Source organism: Rhipicephalus microplus, chromosome 6, assembly GCF_043290135.1.
Source record: "Rhipicephalus microplus isolate Deutch F79 chromosome 6, USDA_Rmic, whole genome shotgun sequence".
NCBI lineage: Eukaryota > Metazoa > Arthropoda > Arachnida > Ixodida > Ixodidae > Rhipicephalus > Rhipicephalus microplus.
In genome coordinates this window covers 105715889-105742445 of record NC_134705.1, presented here as the reverse complement: position 1 = coordinate 105742445, position 26557 = coordinate 105715889, and the positions used below count along the sequence as shown (strand labels likewise).

Sequence of the window (26557 nt, the reverse complement as noted above, 5' to 3'; positions counted from 1 at the left end):
TCAGCGCCGTCTGTAGCCATGGCGGCAAGTGTGCCACATTCCTTTTATGAGCCTGTATGGCGTCACGTATCATGTGAACGTATTACGAACTGGCAGCTGATCAATGGTCCTTCGTATACAACCTAACGGCGCCAAGTCTGCCAGTACGAGACCCTTGTTAATGAATAAGGAAAAGAAGTGTATAACTTCTAGGGCTCGTTTCTTTGTGTTTTGACACAAAATAATTAGATCTAACCAACAATAATACCAAGGAATATATAGGAGAAGCCATTAGAACTAAAGTAACGTAAATAAAAAGGGAAAAAATGTGGGTGGAAAAACAACTTGCCTTAAGCAGAAATCAAACCTACGACCTTCGTTTAACGCGTTCGATGCTCTACCACTGAGTTATCACGGCGGCTAACCCCCCAGCCAATTTATTGGGTTTATATGTGAATTTAAACGCGAGAGTGTCAGTCAGCGCCAACTATAGCCATAGCAGCGAACGTGGCACACTTTTTTATGAGCCTGTATGGCATCACGTATCAAGTGAACTTAATACGAGCTGCCAGCTCACCAATGGCCCATCGTATACAACCTAATGGCACCAAGTCTTCCAGTACGAGACCCTCGTTAATGAATAAGGGAAAGAAGTGTATACACAAATGCTCGTTTTTCCGGGATTTGAACAAAGTTAATGAGATCTAACCGACAATTATTCCAAAGAATATATAGGAGAAGCCATGAGAAATATTGTAATGTAAATAAGAAAGAAGAAAAGTGGGTGAAAAAACAACTTGCCATGAGCAGGAATCAAACCCACGACCTTCGAATAACGTGTCCGATGCTCTACCACTTAGCTATCAAGGCGGCAATCCCCCCCAGCCAATTTATTGGGTTCATATGTAAATTTATACGTGGGACTGTCTGTCAGCGCCACCCGTAGCCATGACTACCTGAGACGCTAGGTATATAAACCATATAAATAAAATAAGAACCACGTATGACGTCTTAGTTTCGGTGATCTTTATGAGGCCTGAGAATACGGCAACTGACAGCTAGGATGAACCTAGAATGATGACGCTCATATGCGACAACGATCAGAATGTTGGACCAACACCTGATGATTATGATGATAACGTAATTTGCGGAGAAGGGGTACACTATATGACCACTATATATATGTGGGATATGGCACAACGGGAGCGTAGTCACCAAGGATATATATATTTATTTCCCAGCAGTATAACTCATCCCCTGATGAAGGGAGGACCCCTCCCGAAACTGTTCGGAAAGAAATATATTTATCCTTGTTGACAACGCTACCGTTGTGCCATATCCCACACCTTCACGAAGTTGAACTGGCCCATTGAATTAGTACTCCCAGAATATATATATATATATATATATATATATATATATATATATATATATATATATATATATTTATATATATATATATATATATTTACAATAGGTGTAGATGACATATAAGTATAAATGACAATAACCTTAATAATTACTCATGTTCATCAGGATCAAACACTTGCCTGAGATGGACCAGGCTGGATGGTTCCGGGATTCTGAGATGAACCAGGCTGAAAAGTGGAGCATGTAACATCAAGAATGGACACTGGACGTGAGCACATACAACAACAGGTTCATCCTAAGACTCCCATGTATATCGAACCATCCGTAATTTTATGATCCACAGTGTTGAAACACTGTGGATCAACACTGTGGATCATGGCATGGGTTGCTCGAATTTAAGTTGCCACTGATTTAGCTAGCATATTTAGATTATTTACTTTTATGATTGTTCAGTGCTTCATACCTTTTGAAGATTTCATTCTTTAAAAGACGCAGAATGAGCTCACGAAAATATTGCCTTAGACCTCTCATGCCTGTGTACCCACGAACACACTTCTCAAGAAAATAAAAAACAAACAAAAAAGGAGCACGTTCGGGTCATGGGCCGCAAGGTAGAATTTCACGGGTCATATGCAGTCATGTATTTGAGTCCCCTGTTCTACCTCTCTTGCTAAAATACACCAGCAAGGCTTGGAATAAAACTTATTCTTCAACATCAAATATAGCAAACATTGCATTCAATAGTGCACTTACCTCACCTGGACGAGGCCTCAACGCCAGCAGTACTGGATGGACCCACTGGTGCGAAAATCACAGCATGACGATCAGGATTGAAGAACTTACACTATAAAAGGGTTTCAACAAAATTTCTGCTAATAGAGATTTATTTTTCAAAAAGTAGTAACTCTACATTAGGCTAATTATACAAAAAACACTTTGTATTGGTAGAATTGTTTGAATTCCACCGCCACTTAGGCCGTAAATCAGTAGAGGCTACGAACTGCTGTTTTTAGCTGTTATGTAGGAATTGTGGCGTTAATTAAAATTCTGTACAGGCCGTAAAAATTGATACCACCTAGTCTTCTTACTTTTTATTTATTTAGATAAATTTTCAACGCTTTGATGTCAATTTCTTTTTTCTTCATGCCAGTTTTTGCTTTCTGCTCAGAAAACTACTTGTGTAAAGATTAAAATACAGCAAAGCGGGTTTATCCAACAGGGTTAACAGACATACTCGGCTTATTCTAGTTGTTCTTTCGGAGTATACGCCTTATAGTAGAACCACATCTTGTCACATACCATGCACAAAGCTTGAAAATGCACATTCGCGTTAGAACTACAGCGCCAATCTGGCTGAGGCATCCCTATGGCAGCATCACAAGCATTTCTAGATGTGTATTCGTCTCACGTGGTGCGCATGTTGTCTCTGTGGGTGTGCGCAGCTTTATTCTTCAAGGCAACCACGTCGCAGCGACATATAAAAGTTCATTTGTGCACACGTTGGCTATATTGATAATATTTGTAAAATTTTTAAAGGATTTATTCCATCACGTACATTTTAGTGACACTAATACAATTAAAGTCACAAATTTTAAAACCGCGCTTACAAAAACTTCATAAGCACGAAGCCGCCCATGATTACTTGACGTCATTTGAACTACACAACAAAAGTGAAAAAAAGTGTAAACGTTTGTAGCCAAGCCAACTCAATTTTGTCTTTTGTTGAACGCACTTTCGAGACAGGAGCTTGGCTGCTGTCTTCACCAATTAGTCAAGCGACACTGATCTTCTGTCCGCCAAGTCAGGCTTGCAGAGAACTGGGTTTACTCATATTTACTCATGCAAAATCAATTGCTGCTAAAATAATGGGTGGAAATTCTTGTGCTCACCTGTTGTCTTATAGGAAATGCTGAAAAACCTTCACGAGACTGGAAATCCGCGAGTTACTACAGCACAGAGCCGCGTAAAACGTCTCGCCTGATTAAGCCATCTTCGAGGAATGCATGGTTCAGTGCAGCTCATTGCGGATTCCGTTCTCTGCCCGTTTCAACTTGTGGGCTTTACCTTTCCCGTAGTCGACACGCCAACTGAACGAGATAACTGAGCGCGATCGAGCTTCTAATATCTCTGAGCGAGGGTCGAGAGCAAATAAAGGCAAGCGCTACGAAAGCAAGCCCATCAATTTCCGTGCTTCGCCCATTTTTAAACTCACAAAATAGGAAATAAGGAAAGACATATAAACAAAAGAGAAGTTTTTACCGAGGTATCAATTTTTTTCGATTGTAGAAACTTGTGAAAAACAATAAATGCGAACATTCACATAAGCCCCACTCTGTTCATTGGAATCATAGGGTGCCCGGCTACCGCTACGAGCGTGCATGTTCCTTGAAATTGAAACTAGTGATGAGTTTCTGGAGCCTTGTTTTATTCTAGAAACGCAGAGACTTCGATCTGCCTTTCTGATGACCTGTGTGGCATCACTTTGCCCCCAAAGATATGCTCAACGCCCGGCCATTTGTCTCAAGTCACTGCGTTCATACTTGTAAAAATTGCCAATCAAAACAGCGTATTATGCTTCCTTGAGGCACAAATTCAATATCTAAGTATTACGCAGTGTGCTGATCTATTGAAAAAATGTGTGAATACGCATGGAAACACTGGGATTTCGGGGATGCCGTGCTTATTTTTCTGACCTTCATGACGATTATAATTGCTGAAGATAAACCTGCCGGTGCTCTCCTATCTTGGAGGCCAGGGACAAAAGCGCCCGTTTCGCAGCATTACTTCCAGATGACGTTCATATCTCACGCGGCTTAGAGTAACTGTATGTGGGGGCCATATACAGTTACTATAGGACGGATTAGAGTGCCTCATTGCGTACGTTTACTTCCGCTCCGTTCAAAGGGAAGACAAGTGCGTCGCATGCTACGACAGTCGCCTTTACTTGGCCCACTCCTCAAGCGCACACTGCAAGCGTACGGCTTCGCAGCCTTTTGCTCTTTATGAAAAGCACTTTGTGCTGGTGTTGCCTCCACAAACGTTGTTGCTAGCTTTGATTTTGTAAACATGCACCTCAACAAGTCAACAAATGTTTCTGCGCATAAAAAAATGTATTCACTGAGAATATCATACAAACTGTAATTTTGGCGGACAGCCACTACTTAATCATACGTAAAAAATAACGCCCCACCTGCGCGGAATGCTTGGCACAGTCCTAGCGATAGCTGGAAAAGCACCATTTCAGCGCCTTTTCTAAACATTCTTGAAGTAACTGTTACAACAATTTAGCTGGAGATTAGTTTAGGCCATAAATAATCATAATTTTTGTGTAGTAGGTCGGCATTCAACTGTGCTATCTGCAGTAATTCTTTGAATAGGTGTGGCGTCCGCGACGAACTTCCAAGAAATTTTGTTCCACACTATTTTTTGCAGTGGCTGACGAGAATGTACAATTATGCCTGAAGTGGGTGTGCACCATAGTTGATAGGTTATCGAGAACACGCTTTCGAATTTTGTTGCAGAATTGGACGACCCACTCGTTGCGCGGCTTACATTATGTGACGCCTGTTGTGCCTTTGCTGTTATAAAGCGCTTTATTACTCATACTAGCACGATACTTTTCCCGACATCAAGCTTGCCTAAGGCAAGTTGGCAATGAAGTTTGAAGCACCGGCGTGGTTCTGCGGTACTCTACTGGTCTAGCATGCAGGGGACCCGGGTTCGTATCCCGCTGTGTCTTTCGTGTTTTTATTTACCAAGCTTTCATTGTCACTTCGTTCGGTAATGGTCAGATACCGGTGGTAGCAGCTAACAACTACAGAACCGCACGTGACCTTTGTTGTAACATTATCTACGCCTTCGAAGTAAAATAGTAATATTTCCCGCATTACAAGAGAAGAACACTTGCCGAACTCAGAGGAGGAAGGGCTCCTTCAGGTGATGAGGTTGGTGAACCCTGTAAAAAGTAAAGGGGATAGTAGATAAAAAACACAGTCGAGCATATATTCTGTACTTTATATTGACTTTCATATATTGAGGAAATGATCACATGTGTGAATATTGTTACGGATGTGATGGGTTTATTTACACTGAAAAAATGTCAGCGCTCTACCGTCACTGCCGAATCACCATTGCTCGAGAGCGTCCGATCTCTTCTTCTTCCTCGCTCTTTCAGTACGCGTTACACTTCCCTCCGGGCCAGACGAAGCTCACCAAGCGAGTAGAAGTGATCGGTTGTTTTAGGACTTCAATCGGGCAATGTGCACAATTTGCGTCTTGCGCGAACGCCGGTTCTGAGCTGTCACTTTCGCAACAGCGTAAGTGATGTCACTTAGGCACTGAGTAATGACGAATTGTCCTGAGTACTTAGAAATAAACTTCTGGCAAAGTCCCTTCTTTCGAACGGGCGTCCACAGCCAGACCAAATCACCTGTAGCGAAAGTCACGGGCGGGTGTTTGTCGTCGTAACGGTCTTTCGCGCGAGCGTGGACGGAAAGGGTTCGGAGCCGAGCAAGTCGGCGAGCTTCTTCGACGCGACACAAAGTCTGCGCGACACTGGCGTTTTCCTTCGTCGAAAAAGGAAGTACGGTATCAAGGAAACTTTCGGTATGACGAGCATAGAGAAGAAAAAAAGGCGTATAACCCGTGACTTCGTGTTTCGCGCTATTAAAGGCGTATGTAACAAAAGACATCCCAGTTCTTGCGATCCGCTTCGACGTACATTGAAAGCATGTTGATGATGGTACGATTGGTGAGCTCAGTAAGGCTCTTGGTCTGACGGTGGTATTGCGTGGAATGGCGATACTGACACCCACAAAACCGTAGCAGCTCTTCGACAACGTCAGCGGTAAACTGTTGGCCGCGATCACTTATCACTACACGAGGGGCCCCGTGACGAAGTATGATCGAGTGTAGAAGAAACCATGACACATCAGATGCTGTGGCTGAAGCTACCACCATCGTTTCAGTATACCGCGTCAGGTAATCTACGCACACAATAATCCAGCGGCAGCCGGTGGTAGACTTGGGGAAAGGGCCCAGTAAATCTATGCCGACTTTTTCGAATGGTAATGTCGGTGGCTTAACAGTCTGCAGTGGGCCGGCCAATGGTGTGGTAGGCTTTTTGGGGCGTTGGCAGACATCAAAACTTGCGACGTAGTGCTTGGTGGTCTTCCAGAGTCGAGGCCAGTAAAAACATTGTCGGATACGGTGAAGCGTTCGAGCAAATCTAAGGTGCCCACACGTGATGTCAGCGTGCATGGCTTGGAATACCGCAAGACGCAGGCATTCTGGCACGACGAGGAGTAGTGTGGAGCCATGGCTGGAGTAATTCTTGCGATATAGTATGGCGTCATGAATCACGAATGGTGTGGTGCGTTTAGAGGAACGTGCCACATCAATCATTGGTTTCAGCGAAGGGTCACGCTGTTGCTCGTGACGGAAGACGTCCAAATTTGGGAAGTTGAATGAGATTGCGGCCAGGTTGTTGTCGAAATTATCATCATCAGCATCCACAGTTGGAGATGGAAGACGAGATAAGCAGTCGGCATCTGCGTGACATCGACCGCTCTTGTAGGTCACAGAATAATTATATTCTTGAAGCCGTAAGGCCCAGCGAGCCAACCGACCAGCTGGGTAAAGTAGTCCGACAAGCCAACAAAGCAAATGATGATCTGTGACGATCTTGAACTGCCGGCCGTACAAATAGGGTCTGAACTTTTGGACGGCGAAAACAACTGCAAGACATTCCAGTTCGTTGACCGTATAATTCCTCTCCGCCTTAGTCAAAGTACGACTTGCATACGCCACGATGTGCTGGCGGCTGTCGTGATATTGAACTAGCATGGCACCAACACCTTACCACTAGCATCTGTATGCAGTTCTGTCAGTGCCTCGGGGTCGAAATGGCGCAAGAGGGGCCCGGAAGTTTGCAAATACTTCAGCTGCTCGAAAGCAGCATCACACTCAACGGTCCATCAGAATGGGGCGTTTTTGCGGAGCAACTCTGTCAGGGGATGAGCCAGCTGGGCGAAGTCTTTGATAAACCGACAAAAATAAGAACACAGGCCCACGAAGCTACGGAGATCCTTCACAGACGTCGGTTGCTTGAAGTCTCGGACAGCACTGATTTTGTGCGGTTCTGGTCGTATACCGTCCCTGTCGACTAGATATCCAAGCACAAGGGTGTGATGTAGTAGCTTAAAAATGCGAGCATAGCAGACGACAGCGCCACATCACCTGGAAGATGAGAAGAATGAAGGGGATTGCAGCGCGCCCATTAAAAGAAGAAGAAGAGACGCTCGCGGAGAACGAAGCTGTTCAGACGCTGGCAATACGACGCAAGGGAGCCTAGGGCGAACCCGCCACTACGCGCGAGGTTCGAAAGGCCGGGTTCCTGTCCTCGAGCCATTGACGTCCTTGGGGCACGGCGTGTCGGCGTGGCCAGGCACGAGTTCTGAGTGAGTGGTCCTGTGGACATCTTCGGTACGGCGAGCGCCCTCGAAAGACCGGAGCTGCTGACCACGTCCACCGAGCCGACGTCGCTGACCGCGTGCGGCTACGCCTAGACCTGGTGATGCCCTCTACAGTGGTATGCTGACCTGGCGCCCAAGCGATGACAGCATCCGAACACGCAACGGGTCCCACTTGAAGGCACTGGGCTATGGCCCAGACTGTGAGACTGTTTACTCTTTTCTTTTGTGGGTGAACTGCGTGCGTGTACGACTTATAGTACTGTATGTGCAATTGTTTTTTGTTCGTCCAATATAACTCCCTTTTTTTTCTCACTGTCTCCATCTTCCTTGCGTCACGCGCCTTGCTACGTGACGAACCTAACCACGACATATCTGGTGTCCCCAAAACAGGACTACTCTTGTTACATCTAAGGAGAGTATCACATCGCATATATGTGTGTGACGGTTGATGATGGAGGCAGATAAGCTGACGGTGATCAGAAAGGAATTGGGGTTAAGTGGGTCAGCACTAAAAAAATGGATGGACCAAGAACGCGCACGAGAAAAAGAGGCACGTGACGCTCGTCTGGGTGAACGAAATGCCGCGAAAGAAGCCGAGGCAGAGGCAGTCGCTAGATTACAAGCAGAGAAGGAAGTTCTTGAGCTCAAGTTAAGGTTGCATCAGTTAGGTGCGACAGCAAGTAGCACAACTACTGGGCAGCTTACCGAGGGTGTGCCCATAGGCACCACGCAGAGCTACCGAAGTCCACATAAACTCATCCCAGCCTTTAACGAGGAACGCGATGAGCTGGACGTTATACACAGCGATTTGAGCGCGTCGCTACTAGTCAAGACTGGCCGCAAGACAAGTGGGCCCTATCACTAAGCCTTTGTTTGACCGGAGAGGCCTTGAGTGTATGTAGTTAGTAGGATGACACCAGAACATGCCACGGACTACGTAAAGTTGAAGAAAACGCTACTACAACGCTTTAGGTTAACAGAAGAAGGCTAACGGACAAAATTTCGATCAGCCAAGTCAGATTATTCTGAAACGGGCACGCAGTTGGCCGGGCGTCTATTAAGATATTCTGACCATTGGCAAGAAATGGCCAAGACAGACCGGACCTACGATGCTCTGCGAGACAAAATTGTCTCGGAGCAGTTTCTCGCACAATGCCATGAGAAACTCGCTGTGTTTCTTAAAGAAAAAAACTGTGAAAGCCTTGAAAAACTTGCGGAGGCTACAGACCAACACTTGGAAGCCGAGGGGTTGATAGACCTTGGCAAATGTAAAGGTGATATCCTAAGCAAGCCTCCAGGTCAAACTCGAACGTCTGAGCAGCAAGATCACAAAGAGAGACCGCAGTGTTTCCTTTGAAACAAAAAGGGTCACAGAGCTGCTGATTGCTGGACCAACACAAAGGGTCCAGGTACAAAGCTACCCTTTTGTGGAAAATGCCTCCGCACTGGGCATAAAAGAGGTGACTGCTCCAAAAGGCCAACAGCGTTGAGAAGGTCTTATGCTCTTTTCAACAAAGAGATGGAGCCAAGATAATTACTTCAGAGTCGCAGGCTTCGCTTTGTGTTCCAGATAGTCCGGAGTGCGCAGAAACGCACCTAGCCAAGCTGAAGAAAAAATTGATGCCCACGGGCGAAGGTGTAATCGAAGGATATCCCGCAACAGTACTGCGAGATACAGGATGCGATTCAATCATTGTCAAAAGGTCTCTTGTGGCGGATAGCAAGCTGACTGGAAAGCTTTCCTCGATTTACCTCCTGCACGGACGGTTGATGAAGCTGCCTGAAGCACACTTGGAAATTTTTTCACCTTTCTTCACTGGCAAAACTCGAGCCCTTTGCATGGATACTCTTTTATATGATGTTGTCTTGGGAAATGTGGAAGGCATTCGAGATGCTCACAATCCTGATAACGATTGGAAGAGCCGTCTTTACACCCAGAACACTGCAGAAGAGTATTCTGGCACAGAAAAATCCGGTTCTGCACACAGACCCTTGTATGCAAAGACTTCGATGTCGGCTGCAAGGAAAACACGTTTCAAGACAAAGGTTGCTGCAGTAAACCGACAGGCAGGAAATCCACATCTACTTCCGGCTCCAGTTATTAACCCCTTAGACATCAGCCCACAGGACTTTAAAACCAAACAGGAGCAAGACAGCAGCCTGCGGAAATGCTTCGTAGCCGTTAACAAAGAGGTCAAGACAAGGTTTGCTGAAATATTGTTCTTCACGAAGGACGGAATCCTCTATCGCAAGTACACCCTTCACTCTAAGAGGCAGGTGAATCTGCTTGTGGTACCAAGGTGCCTCCGACAATTTGTTATGAAAATGGCCCACGAAGGCATTCTTTCGGGCCATCAGGGAAATAAACGAACTACAGACCAGGTACTCGAAGAGTTCTACTTGCCAGGGGTTCAGTCAGACATCACACGATTTGTGAAATCGTGTGATATATGTCAAATAACTTTTATAAAGCACTTGGTGGGTCATGTACCTCTTGGCAACACTCCTATAATTGACACCCTTTTCAAGAAAGTAGCCATTGATATTTCGGGCCCATTATCACCGATGTCAGAGGGCGGAAACAAGTACGTACTGATAATGGTGGACATGGCAACGCGTTATCCCGATGCTGTAGCTCTGCCGAGCATCGAGACGGAGAAAGTCGCTGAGGCACTTCTGGAGATGTTTTCTCGTGTAGGTGTCCCACGGGAGATAATCAGTGACAGAGGCACGTCATTCTCGTCACGCCTAATGAAAGAGCTAAGCCGATTTCTCTCCTTCAATGATTGCCAACCACCCCATATCATCTCATGGCTAATGGCCTTGTAGAGAGGTTCAACGGCACCCTGAAACAAATGATAAGAAGGATGTGTCAGGAGTGTGCAAAGAAATGGGACCGGTACCTGGCGCCCTTACTCTTCGCTTATCGCGAAGTTCCCCAGTCGAGCTTAGGCTTCTCTCCGTTCGACTTTCTCTACGGCCGTTACGTCAGAGGTCCCCTGCCGATATTGAAAAAATTGTGGGCCGCTGATCATCTTGATGATAATGTAAAAACATCATACGGCTACGTAGGCGAACTGCGGAATCGTCTTGAAGATACCTGCCGATTAGCCAAGGAGGAGCTTCAGAAAGCGAAGAAGATACAAAGGAAGCATTATGACCAAAAGGCCAGACCGCGTCAATTATCCCCTAGAGACAAGGTTCTACTTCTGCTTCCATCGGATACCAACAAAATGGTTCTGACATTGAAGGGACCCTTTAATGTCCTTGAGAAGGAAAATGATGTTGACTATTTAATAGACCTAGGTACCAGAAGCACGCTATTCTATATAAACCTACTGAAAAAATATGAGGAATGGCAGCCTGCACCACCACGTGAAGCATCAGCTGTTTGCCAGGCGCATGACACCGAAAGCGCCAAGCTACCTAGCGTTCCATTCCAACGCAAGGAATACTGCACCCAGTGTCATACGCAAGCCGTATACTGCAACCACGCGAGGCTGCTTACTCTACAGTGGAGTGAGCGGCCCTGGCTCTTATGTGGGTGGTCCGGAAACTTCATATCTTCTCATTCGGACGCACATTCATTCTACAGAGTGACAAAGAACCGCTTGTGTACATCACGTCGGCCAAGAATGTGAACAGCCACGTGTTACGGTGGAGCCTCCTTCTTATGGAGTACGACTTTTCGGTCGAGTATATATAATGCAGTGACAATGTAGGCGCAGATAACATTGGCCGTTTGCCAATCTGTCAGCAACGTCGGTATGAAGAATCGATGCTCAGTGGTATTAATAGCTTATGATGTGAACCTTACAGTGCGACACAAGTGTCATGACGTTTTAGTTCTGTGATTTGTTTCTATTTTTTCTGGTGTGTACTTTTGTGACAGAATGTGCCAAGTGTGCGGGGCTCGGAACTGCTATAGTGTGCAGTGGTGCTTACGTGTGTGTTTCCGACTGCAAACCAACGTGTCCCCAGTGCCCTAAAGTTCTTCTACCGGAAGAACTTTCTTAAGTGGGGGGGGGGTGATGTGATGTAGTAGCTTAAAAAAATGCGAGCAAAGCAGACGACAGCGCCACATCACCTGGAAGATGAGAAGAATGAAGGGGATTGCAGCGTGCCCATTGAAAGAAGAAGAAGAGACGCTCGCGGAGAACGAAGCTGTTCAGACGCCGGCAAGACGACGCAAGGGAGCCTAGGGCAAACCCGCAACTACGCGCGAGGTTCGAAAGGCCGGGTTCCTGTTCTCAAGCCATTGACGTCCTCGGGGCACGGCGTGTCGGCGTGGCCAGGCACGAGTTCTGGGTGAGTGGTCCTGTGGACATCTTCGGTACGGCGAGCGCCCTCGAAAGACCGGAGCTGCTGACCACGTCCACCGAGCCGACGTCGCTGACAGTGTGCGGCTACGCCTAGACCTGGTGATGCCCTCTACAGTGGTATGCTGACCTGGCACCCAAGCGACGACAGCATCCGAAGACGCAACGGGTCCCACTTCAAGGCACCGGGCTACCGCACAGACTGTGAGACTGTTTACTCTTTTCTTTTGTGTGTGAACTGCGTGCGTGCACGACCTTAAGGACTGTATGTGCAATAGCTTTTTTGTTCGTCCAATATAACTCCCTTTTGTTTTCTCACTGTCTCCATCTTCCTCGCGTCACACGCCTTGCTACGTGACGAACCTAACCATGACAAAGGGCTTGACGCTCACCAAAATGACACTTCTTTGCGTTTAAAACGAGACAGCTTGTTTGACGCAATCTAGAACAACGCTAAGCCGATGGTTGTGCTCGTGTAATGTCTTGCCAAAAAATATTACATCATCGAGATAACACATACATATCTCCCATTTGAGGCCACAAAGGATGGAGTCCATGAATCGCTCGAAGGTAGCTGGGGCATTGCATAGGCCAAATGGCATAACATTGAATTCAAATAACCCACCAGGCGTGACAAAAATAGTTTTATTTTTGTCAGAAGGATGCATTGGTATTTGCCAGTATCCAGACCTTAGGTCGACGGACGAAAAGTATGCGGCCGAGTGCAGACAATCAACAGCATAGTCGATGCGCGGTAGCGGATAGACGTCTTTCTTTGTGACGGCGTTGAGACGGCGGTAGTCTACACAAAATCGACAAGAGTTGTCTTTATTTTTTACCAATATAACAGGAGCTGCCCAGGGACTCCTTGACTCTTGAATAACGCCTTTCTGCAGCATGTCGTTGACCTGATCGGCCATCACTTGCCTCTCTGATGGGGATATGCAATAGGGTTTCTGGCGTATTGGTGTGGCATCTCCCGTGTTGATGCGGTGGTACATACGGATTCAGGCAACATGGAACAACGCTTGTTTTGAGCGGAATCGAAGACTCCCGCGTAGCGTGTAAGTACCTCCTCAAGGACATTCTGCTCGGAAGAAGGCAACGACTTATTAATCATACGTTTAATCTCGGCTGAGTAGTTGGGCGCAGTCTTACTGATGGCTGGAGACTCTGAGACCATTCTGACGTCAATTGTGGCCTGCTCCTCGAACGTTCCCAGTTTGAATCCGGTTGGTAGAACAACAGGCTCTGAGGCTGCGTTGAGCGCCCACAAGCAAGCATGTCCCTTGATGGCTCTAAGGACAGACCGTGGGACCAGCACATTCTTCTTGATGGCGTTTGCATGAGCAGGCTCCACAAGTCCAGTGCAGGGTCCTGAGCGGACATGAGAAGAGCATACGGGCACAAACACTGCTGTTCGACCGGGGATTGTCACATCTTCAGACAACGAAAGAGCATCGATGGGCAGAGTGGGAAAATTGTCAACTATTGCAGCGGGCAACGTACTTTGTAGAAGAATCTCTCCAGTTCCACAGTCAAGCGTAGCGCCGCATTCAAGAAGGAGGTCTATCCCTAAAATGACGTCATGAGTTGCGTGAGCCAGTACAGTGAATTTAACTGGGAAGTTTTGTCCACCAATCGTGAGTTCAACTGAACAAATATCAACAGGGCATAACGCTTCGCCTCCAACTCCACGAAAAGTTTCTTTACGATTCCACGCGAACATAACTTTGTGATTCAAGAAATGAAGTTTGAAACGAAGGCTCATAACCGAAACAGCAGCACCAGTGTCTACAAGAGCAAGAGTATCTACACCGTCTATTGACACACGCACTTTGTTCATCAACATCACAGCTGAAGGAGGAATTGGCGCAACTGACCATTCCGCGACCGCACCTCAATCGGTCGCACCAGTTAGTTTCCCAGCTCATGCGGGGAAGCTGACCGACGACGCGGAGACGGCGACCGACGGGACCGTGTCCGAGGCGGTGTCAGGCTTCGCTCGGAGGCGGGGTACTCGCTGCGAAATTCGTTAGGCCATTGCTGTCGGGGACGGTGATCGGCCGGGTGAGAGGTCCAGGTTTCGTGCATACGAGGCGGGTGCGTCGAACAACGTGTTGACACAGGCGTTTCGTACATACCAGCTGGATACGTCGAAAAACGTGTCGGTGCAGGCAGCCGTCTGGGACAGAAGCGCGAAATATGCCCTGGGAGACCACATGTGTAGCAAACGGGGACTTGTCAGCTTACATTAGCAGGAGCAGAGGCGGCAGAAGTACGCGGAGACGGGTCGTGCTCCGCAGGAACATTTTGTGATGATGCATAGTAATCTTCTGGTAGAGGCCTGGTTGACGACGGTCGGAGGCCCGCAGCGGCACGGCGAGATGATGACATCCGGTGGTGGCCACGACCCATCGGGGAAAACGGAAGCCGCGGGGTAAAATCTGCAGTTTCTGTGCGTGGTCGGTTTTTGACGTGGCGCTCTCACATCTAGTAGGGAAGTGGTTCGGGGATTGTGGCGAACGAGCATTGGTGGTGAACGACGCCTGCTTGAAGTCGTACGAGCTCTTCTCAAACTACCCGACGCACGAGAAAGGGAATGTCTTCGCAGGTGGCGACGTCCATACTTGCGACAGTGGGAACATTGTCCAAGCGCCTGAACTTGTGTGGAATTGTGCGGGTCTTCAACGCCTCCATTGCGCGACACTGCTGCCTGAAAATCGAAGGAGTTTTCAAGTTTTCTTTTGCTATCGAAAAATTGTACACGTCCTCGGCGATGCCTTTTAACAAATGACCGACATTGTCTTCTTCAGACATATTTGCGTTGACAATCCCGCAAAGCTTCAATACTTCTTCAGTGTAGGTTGTGCACGTCTCGCCGGGCAACTGAGCCCTGCGTGACAGCGTTTGCTCAGCTTTATTTTTCATGGAAATCGTGTCCCCAAAGCAGGCCTGCAGTTCCTTAACAAATATATCCCAAGTGGGGAGGACATGTTCATGGTTCTCAAACCAAAGCAAGGCTGTCCCGGCAAGGAAGAATACTACGTTCACGAGCTTCGCCGGTGCGGTGCGCCCCATTCGTAGTAGCGGCTCACCCTGTCGAAGTGTTTTAGCCAAATGTCCACGTCTTCGTCAGTTTTACCTGAGAAAATTAGTGACTCGGGTGCCCAGTAGTCTGGTTGTCGAGGTCGACGGCCACCTTGTGCCGTGTTGGTGGCACTGATGGATGCAGCAGCGTAGTGCGTCTATGGGATTGCTGTGTCGTCGTTCATGCTGATGTTGTCCGGGGATAGGCCAGCTAAGTGTCTGCTTTTTCGAAGAACTTGTGCTGCGGCGTCTAGGATGGCAAGTTACCCAGCACCTCCACCAAAGCTGTTACGGATGTGATGGGTTTTTTTACACTGAAAAAATGTCAGCGCTCTACCATCACTGCCGAATCACCATTGCTCGAGAGCGTCCGATCTCTTCTTCTTCCTTGCTCTTTCAGTACGCGTTACAATATGTTTGAAGGCACTCTGGTGACCCCAAGGAGAAGCTGTAATCAACAACACACGCACGCACGTTGCCCAAGTTCCGTTATTCCTCGCTATGATTCTTTCCCTTCCCTTATTAGGACTAAAAAATCCCAAGAATTTCCCCGAGGGTGAACATGGTTAAGTGCGATTACATGGGGTGATGCTATGAGGGGTATTTATTAATTCGCACTATTATATTTAATAATCACACTATGGTGCCTTTATGGTGTAATGGTTCGTGGGAATCGCAATTTGATCACACGGGGGAGTTTACGTTAACTCACTGGCGAATGCCAACGGATTTTAACTTTACTCCCCCGCACGACCCGCTCTCGACGGGAGACTGAGAGAGAAGGCGGGCGCGCGAGAGAAAGGGGTGCGCGCGCAGCTGCAGCGAGCGAGGAGAGCGGAGGAGCGAGCAAAGAGGGAGGGGGTATAAGGCGCGTTACTGACACCGATATCAGCGTCGCGCCCATGGCTTATTCGGTAGAGCGTCGCACTGCGGCCCGCCAAGTCCTCTTTCTTTTAAAGATAGAGAAAAGACTGCGGACGCCGCCGACGGCGGTGGATGGTTTGGGGTCACTTATAAAATGTATTCACACTTAAAAGAATTCACCCACGGCCCCTTGACCCCCGCACTACGAAGGCTACCTCTCGGGGACATCGAGTAAGATTTTCATGCTCTCTTTGTGCTTTTTTCTTTCATTAGAATGCCTTCATAACTAGCTTAAGCAGTAAGCGAAGTTTTTTGCCATGTTTCTACGCTCTTGTCTTGGCTCACACGCTCTTGTGACGTCCCTTTTTTCGCATAGCATCCTTTCTCTTTCTCAGATGTGGGCATAAGTGACATTTTTTCTGCCAGACACCTTCCTCGAAGAATATTTTGGAGAAAAAAAACGTACTTTGGCATGTACTTCGATTAAGTGATAATTTAATTTGGAACCACCAGGAAGAAAGTATATAATGCAACTGCAACATAAGGTATGGTCATAAGCTCTTTGTCATCTCTTCAATGAAACAGAACTCTCATTTTTACGCAACATCTGCTTGTATGGAAGTTTTCCTGCAACAGGTGTGCATAAACGTTTGCGTTACACCAGACATTCGTTGCGTAAATATTTTTGTGAAAGTCTAAGAAAGCACAATTTTGATTAAGGGCGCATATCAACTCATTGCCGCAAGTTAACCTAAGAACAATGTCAACACAGCAATAATAAAATTCTAGAATCAAGCAATAGCCTTTGAAGTAAAGAGTTAGAGTCGATCAGTATGCTCTTTTATGTGAAGGCCACACCTAATGGAGCACTTATTAGTCACCATTCCGGTAATAAAAGGACCACTTATACCTGCAATCGCAAATTTGTCAAATCTATTGATGAGCACTTGATTATTTTTGTAGAGAATGCACGCCTACATCATCGCAAACCATAGGCAGTGTCTCCACCTAAGAGATACGGCATCAAGCAAGTCCATGTGCATCTCTGCAGTACAATAACCCAGGCAACCCTGAGCTCCTGAAGTTACTCCTAATAACAGCTACAAAAAAGGGGATCCCGGCGGTTATGGTCGGGCATCGTTGATTTCAATAAATTTCTTAAGGCACTGTGTAGCGTCGTCTCTTCTCTCTCCCACTCTTACTTAGACGATAGGTGTGACCGAATCCACACTGCTGCCACGCATTTCTCGTCGGCATACTGAATGTGAGTTATTAATTAATTTATGTCGTTGAAAGGGGTTACAAGAATGTGACCTTTATAACACCACGTGGTTTCGGTGTTTGTGCAGTTTTCGCGAGCACGCAGAGACCTAAATTTGTAATACTAAACGTGAAAATAAAAACACGGTCCTCATTCATTTATTGTAATACGAAGAAAGGAAAGCCTTCGTTTTCTTGGTGGGGTAACATGTCAAACTGGGAATGCAAGGTGCGTCAAGGCGATAAGTTTGAATGCTATTCATTGATTTTTCCTCAGCTTTTTTTTGTGTTGTCGCGTTGCCCTTGCTGTACCCGAAAAAAATGCGAACCGCGTATCACTTAAAAGCGAGAATTAAGCCGGTAATTAAGCCGGTAAACCCCTTGCGACGCGCACGAGTGTTTAGGGAACGTTTTGAAGTGAGTCGTTCTCCTATTAGCCAGCGCTCCACAAGCGCAGTCACCGTGCATTACACTGGGAAAGCGCAGTTCGGTTTCTCAACAGGATTATCCGCAACCTAACTTTCCTTTCCCATGGTCTTGCTATGCTGTAGTACAAAAGAGGGGGGATGTAAAGAAATGAGAACAGCATGGCGCACTGTTTTTTTATGATAGTCTCTACTTAATAGCAGCAAAATGTTTCTATTACGACCATTGATTGTATTACGGTAGAGTTGAAATATATTACAGATGAGTGGACAACCACTTCAATTAAATGCTATTCAACAGAAAATGTAGGGGTCACACTTTTTTCACATCTCTCTCTGTGCTCTACATACCTCTGGATCACGTTACCCTCCCCAATAATTTCTTTCCTGGTCTCCATTCATTCCCTTTGTCATCCACTTGTTACACTACATATTAATCATTACAATTTAATCTCCATTCTTTTTCTCGGTCCTTTTATGTTCATCATTCTAGCTCTCACTTTTTCTCAGTCGTTTTTTTTACTTATGAGTGCCATGGAAAGATATCGTTCTCGTAAATGCTTGTTCCGTTATCACGCCTCAATACTAGAGCAGTTATCACTCTCACTTTCGGGCCATGGCTGCACAAATTTCAGCCCTGCTTCAAGAAAGATAATATTTTTTTAGCTTTATTTATTCTGCCCTCCCTATGTTCTCTCCAATTATTGCGTTCGTCTTGTGCACCTTAACTGTCATGTGTACAACCTTCAATGCATAATAGGTAGATATCTAATGGTTTCATTTTACAATAAAGATAACATGACTTGTATTGGAATAAAACACTTGCCGGAGGTTGAGCGATGACGACACTGTCGAGTGGTATATGACTGGAAGGCTGAAAGTAGTATGGCATAGCATTGAAAACACGGTTAAGCCCTTGTGAAATTTCAAGCTGGCAGTTAAAATCAACCAGGCGCTTAAAAAGAAGCCGTAGCATGTGTGCAACTGCCAATACTTTATATTCGAGAGCCACCGTGTATAAGTATGATGCAACTCTAAATAAAATCAACAGATAATGATCAAGGAACGTAGAGGGGATGTTATTTGCAGTGTTGTGTCTCGTAGTACTTGTGAAACTTATTTGAAAACTGTGAAATGAACGACGTGACAACTTGCGAATAGCTGGGATCATACCTTCAGCCTAGATACCAGCACTTGAATTTCTACTAACTAATCTCCAGTGGTGGTTCTTTCCTTGTCCATTTTGTGAGTGACCATGAATTTTATGTTAATGGCAAAAGGTGAATCCCACCCTTAGTGCACATACATTAAAACCTACAACCACTGGGGTGCCAACATGATGGAACGATTCTCAGTTTTTAGGGGACGTCCACTTGCACTCCCCGCTGCATGTTTCAATAACTCCTGCAATTTCTGTTTCATCAATCTCTGTTGCATCACAGTAAGAGAGTGACAGACAAAATCGAGATTTCGCTCATGTCAACAAAACACACAGAGGACGAGGCACTGTTAACGCCTAACTCAGATCGTAATGAAGCCTATACAATCAACCGCACGCCACACGGCCACGCTCTCGAATGATGATAGGGTATATAGATAAAGGTGCCATCTAGAAAAGAAACTAGCAAGCGCTCTTTTTCGCTTGCACTAAATTGCATAAATCCTCATTCTATCTTTTTTATATGTATAGAATGGGTACCTCACACAATTTCACTTTCTTTATAATACGTGAGCGTGCTTGCTTATAATTTATGCTGTGATAATATGAATGTTTTAAAGTCCTATATGTGGTGTTTATTAACTGATCGTAATGCCAACATTAACCTGTTCCAAGTTTTCAGCACTTTGGTTATGTAGGTTAACACTCTACAGTGAAAATTATCCATCTGCTATTTTACAAATATAAAAAAGTTTACCCCAATGGCACATTATAAGAACTGGCCTATTAGCTCCGTCCTAATAAACTGGGGGACTCTTACGCATCGACTTTCACAGCTGAACGCCATGGCGAAATACGACTCCTAGTGCACCCTTCAACCGCTAAGTGCATACTTATTAATTTATTTTGTCCAATACAGACGCACGCCCACAAACACACACAGAGTAGATTGGACAAGAGCACTCTACTATCGCCAATCGGGCTCATTTTCATCGTGACACCTTTTCAATATTATCCGTTTAAGCGGCCCTGAAACACTTTTTCAAGTAACGATAGAATGAATTCTCTAAAAGACCTTGTTGCCTAACAAATTCAACGCCAAAAAATTTTAAAAATCTGTCCAGTGTGAGTGAAGTTACAAAGGTTTGACGCAGGCTGCAATTGCATCATCTCTTTTCTCTTCGCGAAGAAAGCGCTAGAAGCTAAGCAGGGAGGGGTGGCAGGGCAAGGAAACTACCGAGCCTCGTGTCCATTGAATGCGCAGCTTTTTCAGTGTGATCTCGCGTGCGTGCTTGGACAAGTAGCGGCCTCCGCGGCTGTCTAGGTAACTTGATTTTTTAGTCACACGGGCACAGACAATTATTCTCTCACAAACAATGGGGCCGACGCTGGAGGCGGGATTCTGCGACACGAGATTTTTAACACTATCGCGCTAATACGGTGTTTTCGCAACATTGTTTAGATTAGTAAAGGTGCTGTCATGGCAAACAAATATCGTTTGTCCACTTTACAGCTTGGCTAACTTTTTTACATAAAACCCGAAATTGAATATATCTTTTTATATGTTACTATTTATTTCATGTATTTCACGATACTGTCAATATTATTTGCATGGAGGGCTTGAAGACTTGCTTTCTAATATTCGAGGCTCCTTCAACATATTTTCTAGCATTTTAAAGAGTACCATATGGGCCACTCGTACACAAGTTAGGAGAGAAGTGCAGAGAAAGAATCGAGCTTGAAGAGACAGCAAATCCTGTAAACATGAAGTGCCACTGGAGCCAATTTTTTAGAAATCTGCTTTTTTTCGACGCTGCCATTCTAAACGTTGCAGCTTCGAAGAAATTCGCCGGTAAAAGCATTACCTTAATTTTCTCCCCGTGTTTCACCCTTTCCTGTTCACTCAAAATTACTGCACTATAAAACTGGTCATGAAGAGTCTAACAGGATAGAGAATTAATCTTATTGACAGTGAACATTAGATCTACATTGGTTCCACCTACGCGTCTTGTCCATTCATTTTATGTTGATTGAACTAACTTCTAGACTTGTCAAACAGAGGTGAATAAGGAAGTTTTGTTCAAATGTGGGTGCTCTGTGCGCTTCACTTGTTAGAAAAACTCTTCGTGAAGACATGGGATATTATCATTTTTTCGGCTCAATCGTTATTTGAGCAACAACTGAGTTTTCATAAAGAGTGGTTGCAGAGTTGTGGCCTTTTCAAGTTTCTTTCTGTTGCAGCATAAGCCTGTTTCATTTTCTCCTAATTTACTTTTTTCTTCGTAAAATGTCATGTTATTCACTTCATATTCATCTTACTGCATCACAATATCAGCCCCCTCATGAGAGCGATGCATTAAAAAAAATACATGACTTATTTTTAGCATCTAGGCTTGCTGTTCTCTTTTCGCTAGTTTATTTGCGATAAAGAGCTCCTGAGGGCTTCAAATAAAGTGTTTCATGCTATATTTTTTTACAGCCATTTGGTCCTTGTGTATTAAGAAGTTAATTACAATTACCATGAAGATTTATTCATACATCTGAATGAGCTCTGTTCTTGCATCAGTGTTTAAGGTGTATGCAACAAATACTACGTAGTCAGTATGCATCATGCTCTTTTAACACCAAGGCGTACTTAGTTACACTCAAGATAAATGACATACCTGACCTACTCTAAATCCTCCGGGTCCTAGGGGGCTTCCAGGCTGTAAAATAGTTAGCGCTAGAATGAGAACAAATAAGAACTTGTGCATGTTCTGTGCTAACGCTCATGCTCTCAGACAAGCAAACAAAAATCGATACACCATGACGAGGACCTGGTGATAAAAAGCAGGCATGTAGAACGCGAAAACTGACCGATTACTGAAAAGCAATTTGAGCTTATCGCACCTCATGTGCGCAAGGCTCACCAAAGCTTTTACTTTGTGGTACATACAGCATTACGAATATGGTAGTCACCAAACTCTCACTTCATTCCTGGGAAAGTGCGAAACATTGACGGTGAAACAATCACCACGATATTCACAAAGTCATTGATGTTAGAGGGGCTTGCTCAGAGATGATCGTGTAACGAGCGAATCACCTGTAGCAGCGCTTCACTCCCATTGTAGTAACTTTTGCTGACACCACAGCTTCGTTACACGCGGAGAAAACAGTGTTCTCACTGAAGTCTGGTGGCACGGCCGACGCCCTGGCAGTGGCTGGGATTTGTCGTTGAAGGTCTGCGACGGCGCTAGCGTGGGAATCCTCGTTGCGGGTGCTTGCGATTACGGTCCATGTTATTCTCAAAGAACAAGTGGTTGCACACCTTTCAGCTGTCACCGAAGGTGTTATAGAGGAAGGCACGCTCACAGCGCCCGTCAGCGCCCTACATCCGGTAGCGATCGCTTTTGGTACTTCGCTGAGGCACCCCGCGCACTCACGTTTTCGGAGTTCTCTTGCCACCTCTTCTATTTCGCTTTTGCTTGTGGTTCTGTTTTACCACGTCTGGCCAAAAGATCCCATTGAAGCGTGCCTTAATCAATTCCGCTTTGGCTGCTCCGGGCTTTGCCTGACGGCGAGAACTTTTCGCTTCTGCTTTGCTGGCCCACAGCTCCAAGCTTACTTGACGGCGACCTCTTTTCGATTCGGTCTCCCAGGCTGCCGCTGCAACGTCGAAGCGGCGCGCCTGAGTTGCTGCTACGTTGCGAGCCCGCGACACTGCTGCCTTGGCTTCTGAGTTGCCCATGCGATCGAGCACTAACGAAGATTTTCAACTGCGAGAGCTCTCGGCAATGAAAAGGACGTGGAGAGAGAATGGCGTGCAACTCCCTCGGGACGTGCATCAGCACGTGCGCGGAGAACATTCTTGAACTCACCGAAGTGCGCACGCCGCCACCTAGCAAAGCGCGAACATAAGAAGCTTGCCAAGCAAGCTTCTAGAAGCATAAAGTTTTCTGAATATACACAAGAGAGAACTAAGGCACTAGCGTCATTGGAAGTTTCAACACATGACGCTTCACGGAGCATGGGATTTATAGGTAGTATATGAACTTGGTTAGCCTTCGTACTTCAAGTTCCTTCTGGCTTCACGTAGCTTGAAGCTGCTTTGTCTCAAAACAACAATAGGGAAAAGTTCCACAGATACGCTTGACATCCTTCGCCTTTTAGAATAACCATTTCTAATCAGACCACCATCATTTAAAAGGGTTTATTCTTTCGTCAAAACAAAACAGAAACACTGTAACAAACAAAACCACAAGTGCAATTTGCCGCCATCAAGAACGAAGACTAGATCAATTCATGCTATACCCATAATTTTCAAGGTCGCGGAACAATCGCAACAAAAGAGTCCCCTCTAGTATTTGTAGGATACTCCACGATTAAAAGAACACCAAGGACAAGCCACTAGTACAGCGCACATCATTGCGCCACAAAGCAGAGCCGGCCATTAGGATAATATGAACACAAACATGCGCTTGATTCATGTCTCTACAGAAATTTGAAGCGATGGCAATAGAGAGATAAAACGCGCACCCCCTAGAGGAGAATGAATTTTGCCAAGCTTCTCCATCATGGTGGCGGTTTCAATATACAAAAATAAAGTTTCTTGCACCCATAATCACTAGTCCGAAGGCAGTTTCTCATCAGTTTTTTTTTTCGTCTCCTGTTTTTTCATTTTTCTGCCTTTGCATTTATCAGTGTTTTCTCTTACCCTCCTTTGTTTCTACAATCAACGTTCTCCAAGAAGATGCATCAAGAAGAACGCTTGTCTTTATGAAAGTAAAGTGCGTACTCCAATGGCTATGCTACACGAGGATTTTCTTGAATTATTATCATATATACGTTCGAATAATAGCACAAATAGATGTTTACTTGGTTGGAGTGTGCGTTCAAATGGCTATAGTATATCTGGATTTGCCTGTGTTATGTCAAGCTACGACAAGATACATTGACGACAGAATACGGCTGTTGGGTAAGGAATGCAGCTTGCTCTAGAAGCCCAAGGCTAGAACCATCAGCGCAGGCACTGTTCAATATGGCTATATAAGTTTGAAAGTAAGGCCAAACTTTTACCAGACATACAAAGTACTTAGTAATGATGTAACGCACCAGTTAAAACCAACGTTAAAAGGTCCCAAAAACACGCGAAGTTCCCTTGCCAAAGTGCTATTGTCACTTTTCCGTCGAGGTGTGACAACCAAAGATGAGAAAGCACACCCTTGATAATGAGCATGCGCGAATAACAAGGATGTGTCCGATGAACGCCCAAACTATTTTCGCAGAAGCATAAATGGTAATCCTGGCCATTGCTTCAAGCCGAGAGGAAGGTCTGGTAAAAGACTTCATTCAAGATATTTGGTCTCAGAGGCACGGCTGTTGGAGTCTATTGGAAAAAGTTCAGGTGGGAGCATTATTTTGTGGGTTATCTCTGCTTGAACACCGCGGAGGGGCCCATGAAGCAATGTTGAAACTTGCTGCACAAACCAGAAATGCGCATAGGGGTACAAAGCAGCACCTAATCAACAAGGCTGAAGGACATGACGTGATGAGATGCGTCCTATTCAAGCTTGTGATCTTGTTACCTTGCTCCAGTGTCAAGGTAGGTGAGCTGGCGACAACAAAGCAGATATAACACGTATTCTTCAGTGGAAGATGAATATGGTTTACTAGACGTAAAAATACCTCAAAAAAGAACAGGAAAGCCAGCATGAACGAGATACTGTGGTGCATAACCAGATATGTTATATAAAAAGGTGTTATAAGCAACAGTGATGAAAAGCGGAAGTGTGTCCCAGTATTTGTGGACGGCATATATGTGTACGCGGCCAAAATTTCTGACAGTATGCAATGAAAGCGCTAAGCTAGCCCTTTCGCCTGAGGATTCTAACTAGATGTTGCATAGTGGATGTTCGCGAAGGCCTTAAACACTACGTGGGCGACTTGTGACCGAAACACATTCCCACAGTTTTAGGGTGACACAAAGAACACTTTGACGAAGGTATAACCAGTTAAAATGGGTGTTTGCGTGAGTAGGTAGTTCATCATTCAAAAAATTTTATCCAGCCCAGGGAAAAAACGAATTCGTGCAAAGGGAGCTGACACGAACAGCGCTTGTCCATGTCAGCTTTTTTTTGTGAATTCGTGCTATTGTCTCACATTGTGGAATGTTTTTTTTTTGCATGACGAAGTACTACGTCTAACTATCTATGTCTTCAGAAGAGAGTCCACAAGCGACTTCAGAAGTGACTTCACATGCGACTTCAGAAGCTCAGGCAGAAAATTACGGAATCAGCCATGGCGTGGTGTGTCAGATGATTCATGGCTGTGACCCTCCATCGATTAACGTAAAGGATGACAAATAGCGTCGTCTTCGTAGAGACTGACGCCAACTTGTTCGAGCGGTTCCATCGTACACGGGAGTGGTTGCAGTTGTTCACTATGAACAATTACCAGTAGTGTTTAGCGCTTATAAATCGTGCATGTCGCCACGTATGTCGCTACAATAACGGACAAGCCCGGCCAATTGTAGCGGCATATTGTGTGATTATACATTTTATGGAAGCACAGGTGGTCACGCTCACACCATCGTTATATGCCGTAAAGACCTGAACGCGAAGAAGCGATCTACAACAGGCACCCACCGCTTAATGTCGGAGTGGTAAATAACGCGGTACATGACGCTGTTGACGAGCTTACAGTGCTACACCTGTCACTAAAGTAAGGCATTGGCGCAGTCAGGACACCGACGAAGATAAACTGTTAACGAAGAGGGGCCCACAGTAATACTAAGTATGGCCTAGACAAATAACGTGACCACCGGGTGCGCTATGTCATCATTTTAATCAATTAGCATTACGTTACGTCTGTCTTGGCAGGGAGACCCTAATGACTAGATTCTGCATGACATGTTGAGGAAGTTTTTCCAAATGTTCCGGAAAGTCAGTCAGCTGGGCTTGCGATTGTTACTAGAGTTTGAGTCATGGGAAGAGATGTTGCAAAATATTTGGCGACATTTAGTTCCTCGACGTATAGTTATGCAACGTCGGATGATTTTTAGTCAGTCCTTTCACTTGATTTTAGTTACAGTGAGAAATGTGACTGTTATTGAACCAGAGCTAATTGGTGTTTTCATAATCGTTTCTGGCAATAACAGGGGAATGTATTAGGAGGAAGGACATGCCAACACTAGGAATAGAACTTGTCTGCCAACTGTAAAAAAACATTACTACAAACCAGCATGAGCAATACAGGCTATGTTTTCATCCACAAAGCAGTTTTGTTTTTGTCAAGCACAATAACAACAGCATAGTTTCTATTTTTCTATTGATGATGTGGTTCACTCGCTAAGCACGGCAACTAAGTGGCCATTCACACACAAAAAAAAATACGGCAGGTCGTACATAGCTTGGGAATTGTTGTTACGCGAAGCATGCAGATAGAAGGTAACTGTGTTTTATTCGTTTTATTGAGTGAGATGCTATGAACTGGTACTACATATATGTACAAATTCAGCACAGACATGCTCTTAGCATCCGCGTATGTTTTCTATTAAGAGATATATACAGTTGCTTAATGATGCCAACGGCAACATAGATACTAGCAACACTAGAAGCAAAAAGCTGATATGAAGTGAGG

The 26557-nt window shown here is 45.4% G+C and overlaps 1 protein-coding gene across 21 annotated transcripts in view; it reads right to left on the bottom strand.

Annotated features, from left to right (window-relative positions):
* Window positions 1–26557, bottom strand: part of LOC119168047 (uncharacterized) — a 249851-nt gene that overhangs the window by 123769 nt on the left and 99525 nt on the right. For all 21 annotated transcript variants that reach the window (XM_075866371.1, XM_075866368.1, XM_075866362.1 and 18 more), the window contains 5 exons: window positions 21604–21645; window positions 18608–18655; window positions 5258–5305; window positions 2104–2148; window positions 1530–1577 (listed from right to left, as the gene is read on the bottom strand). In XM_075866371.1, coding sequence (XP_075722486.1) covers window positions 1530–1577; window positions 2104–2148; window positions 5258–5305; window positions 18608–18655; window positions 21604–21645 — 231 coding nt within the window. The remainder of the gene's footprint in view (window positions 1–1529; window positions 1578–2103; window positions 2149–5257; window positions 5306–18607; window positions 18656–21603; window positions 21646–26557) is intronic.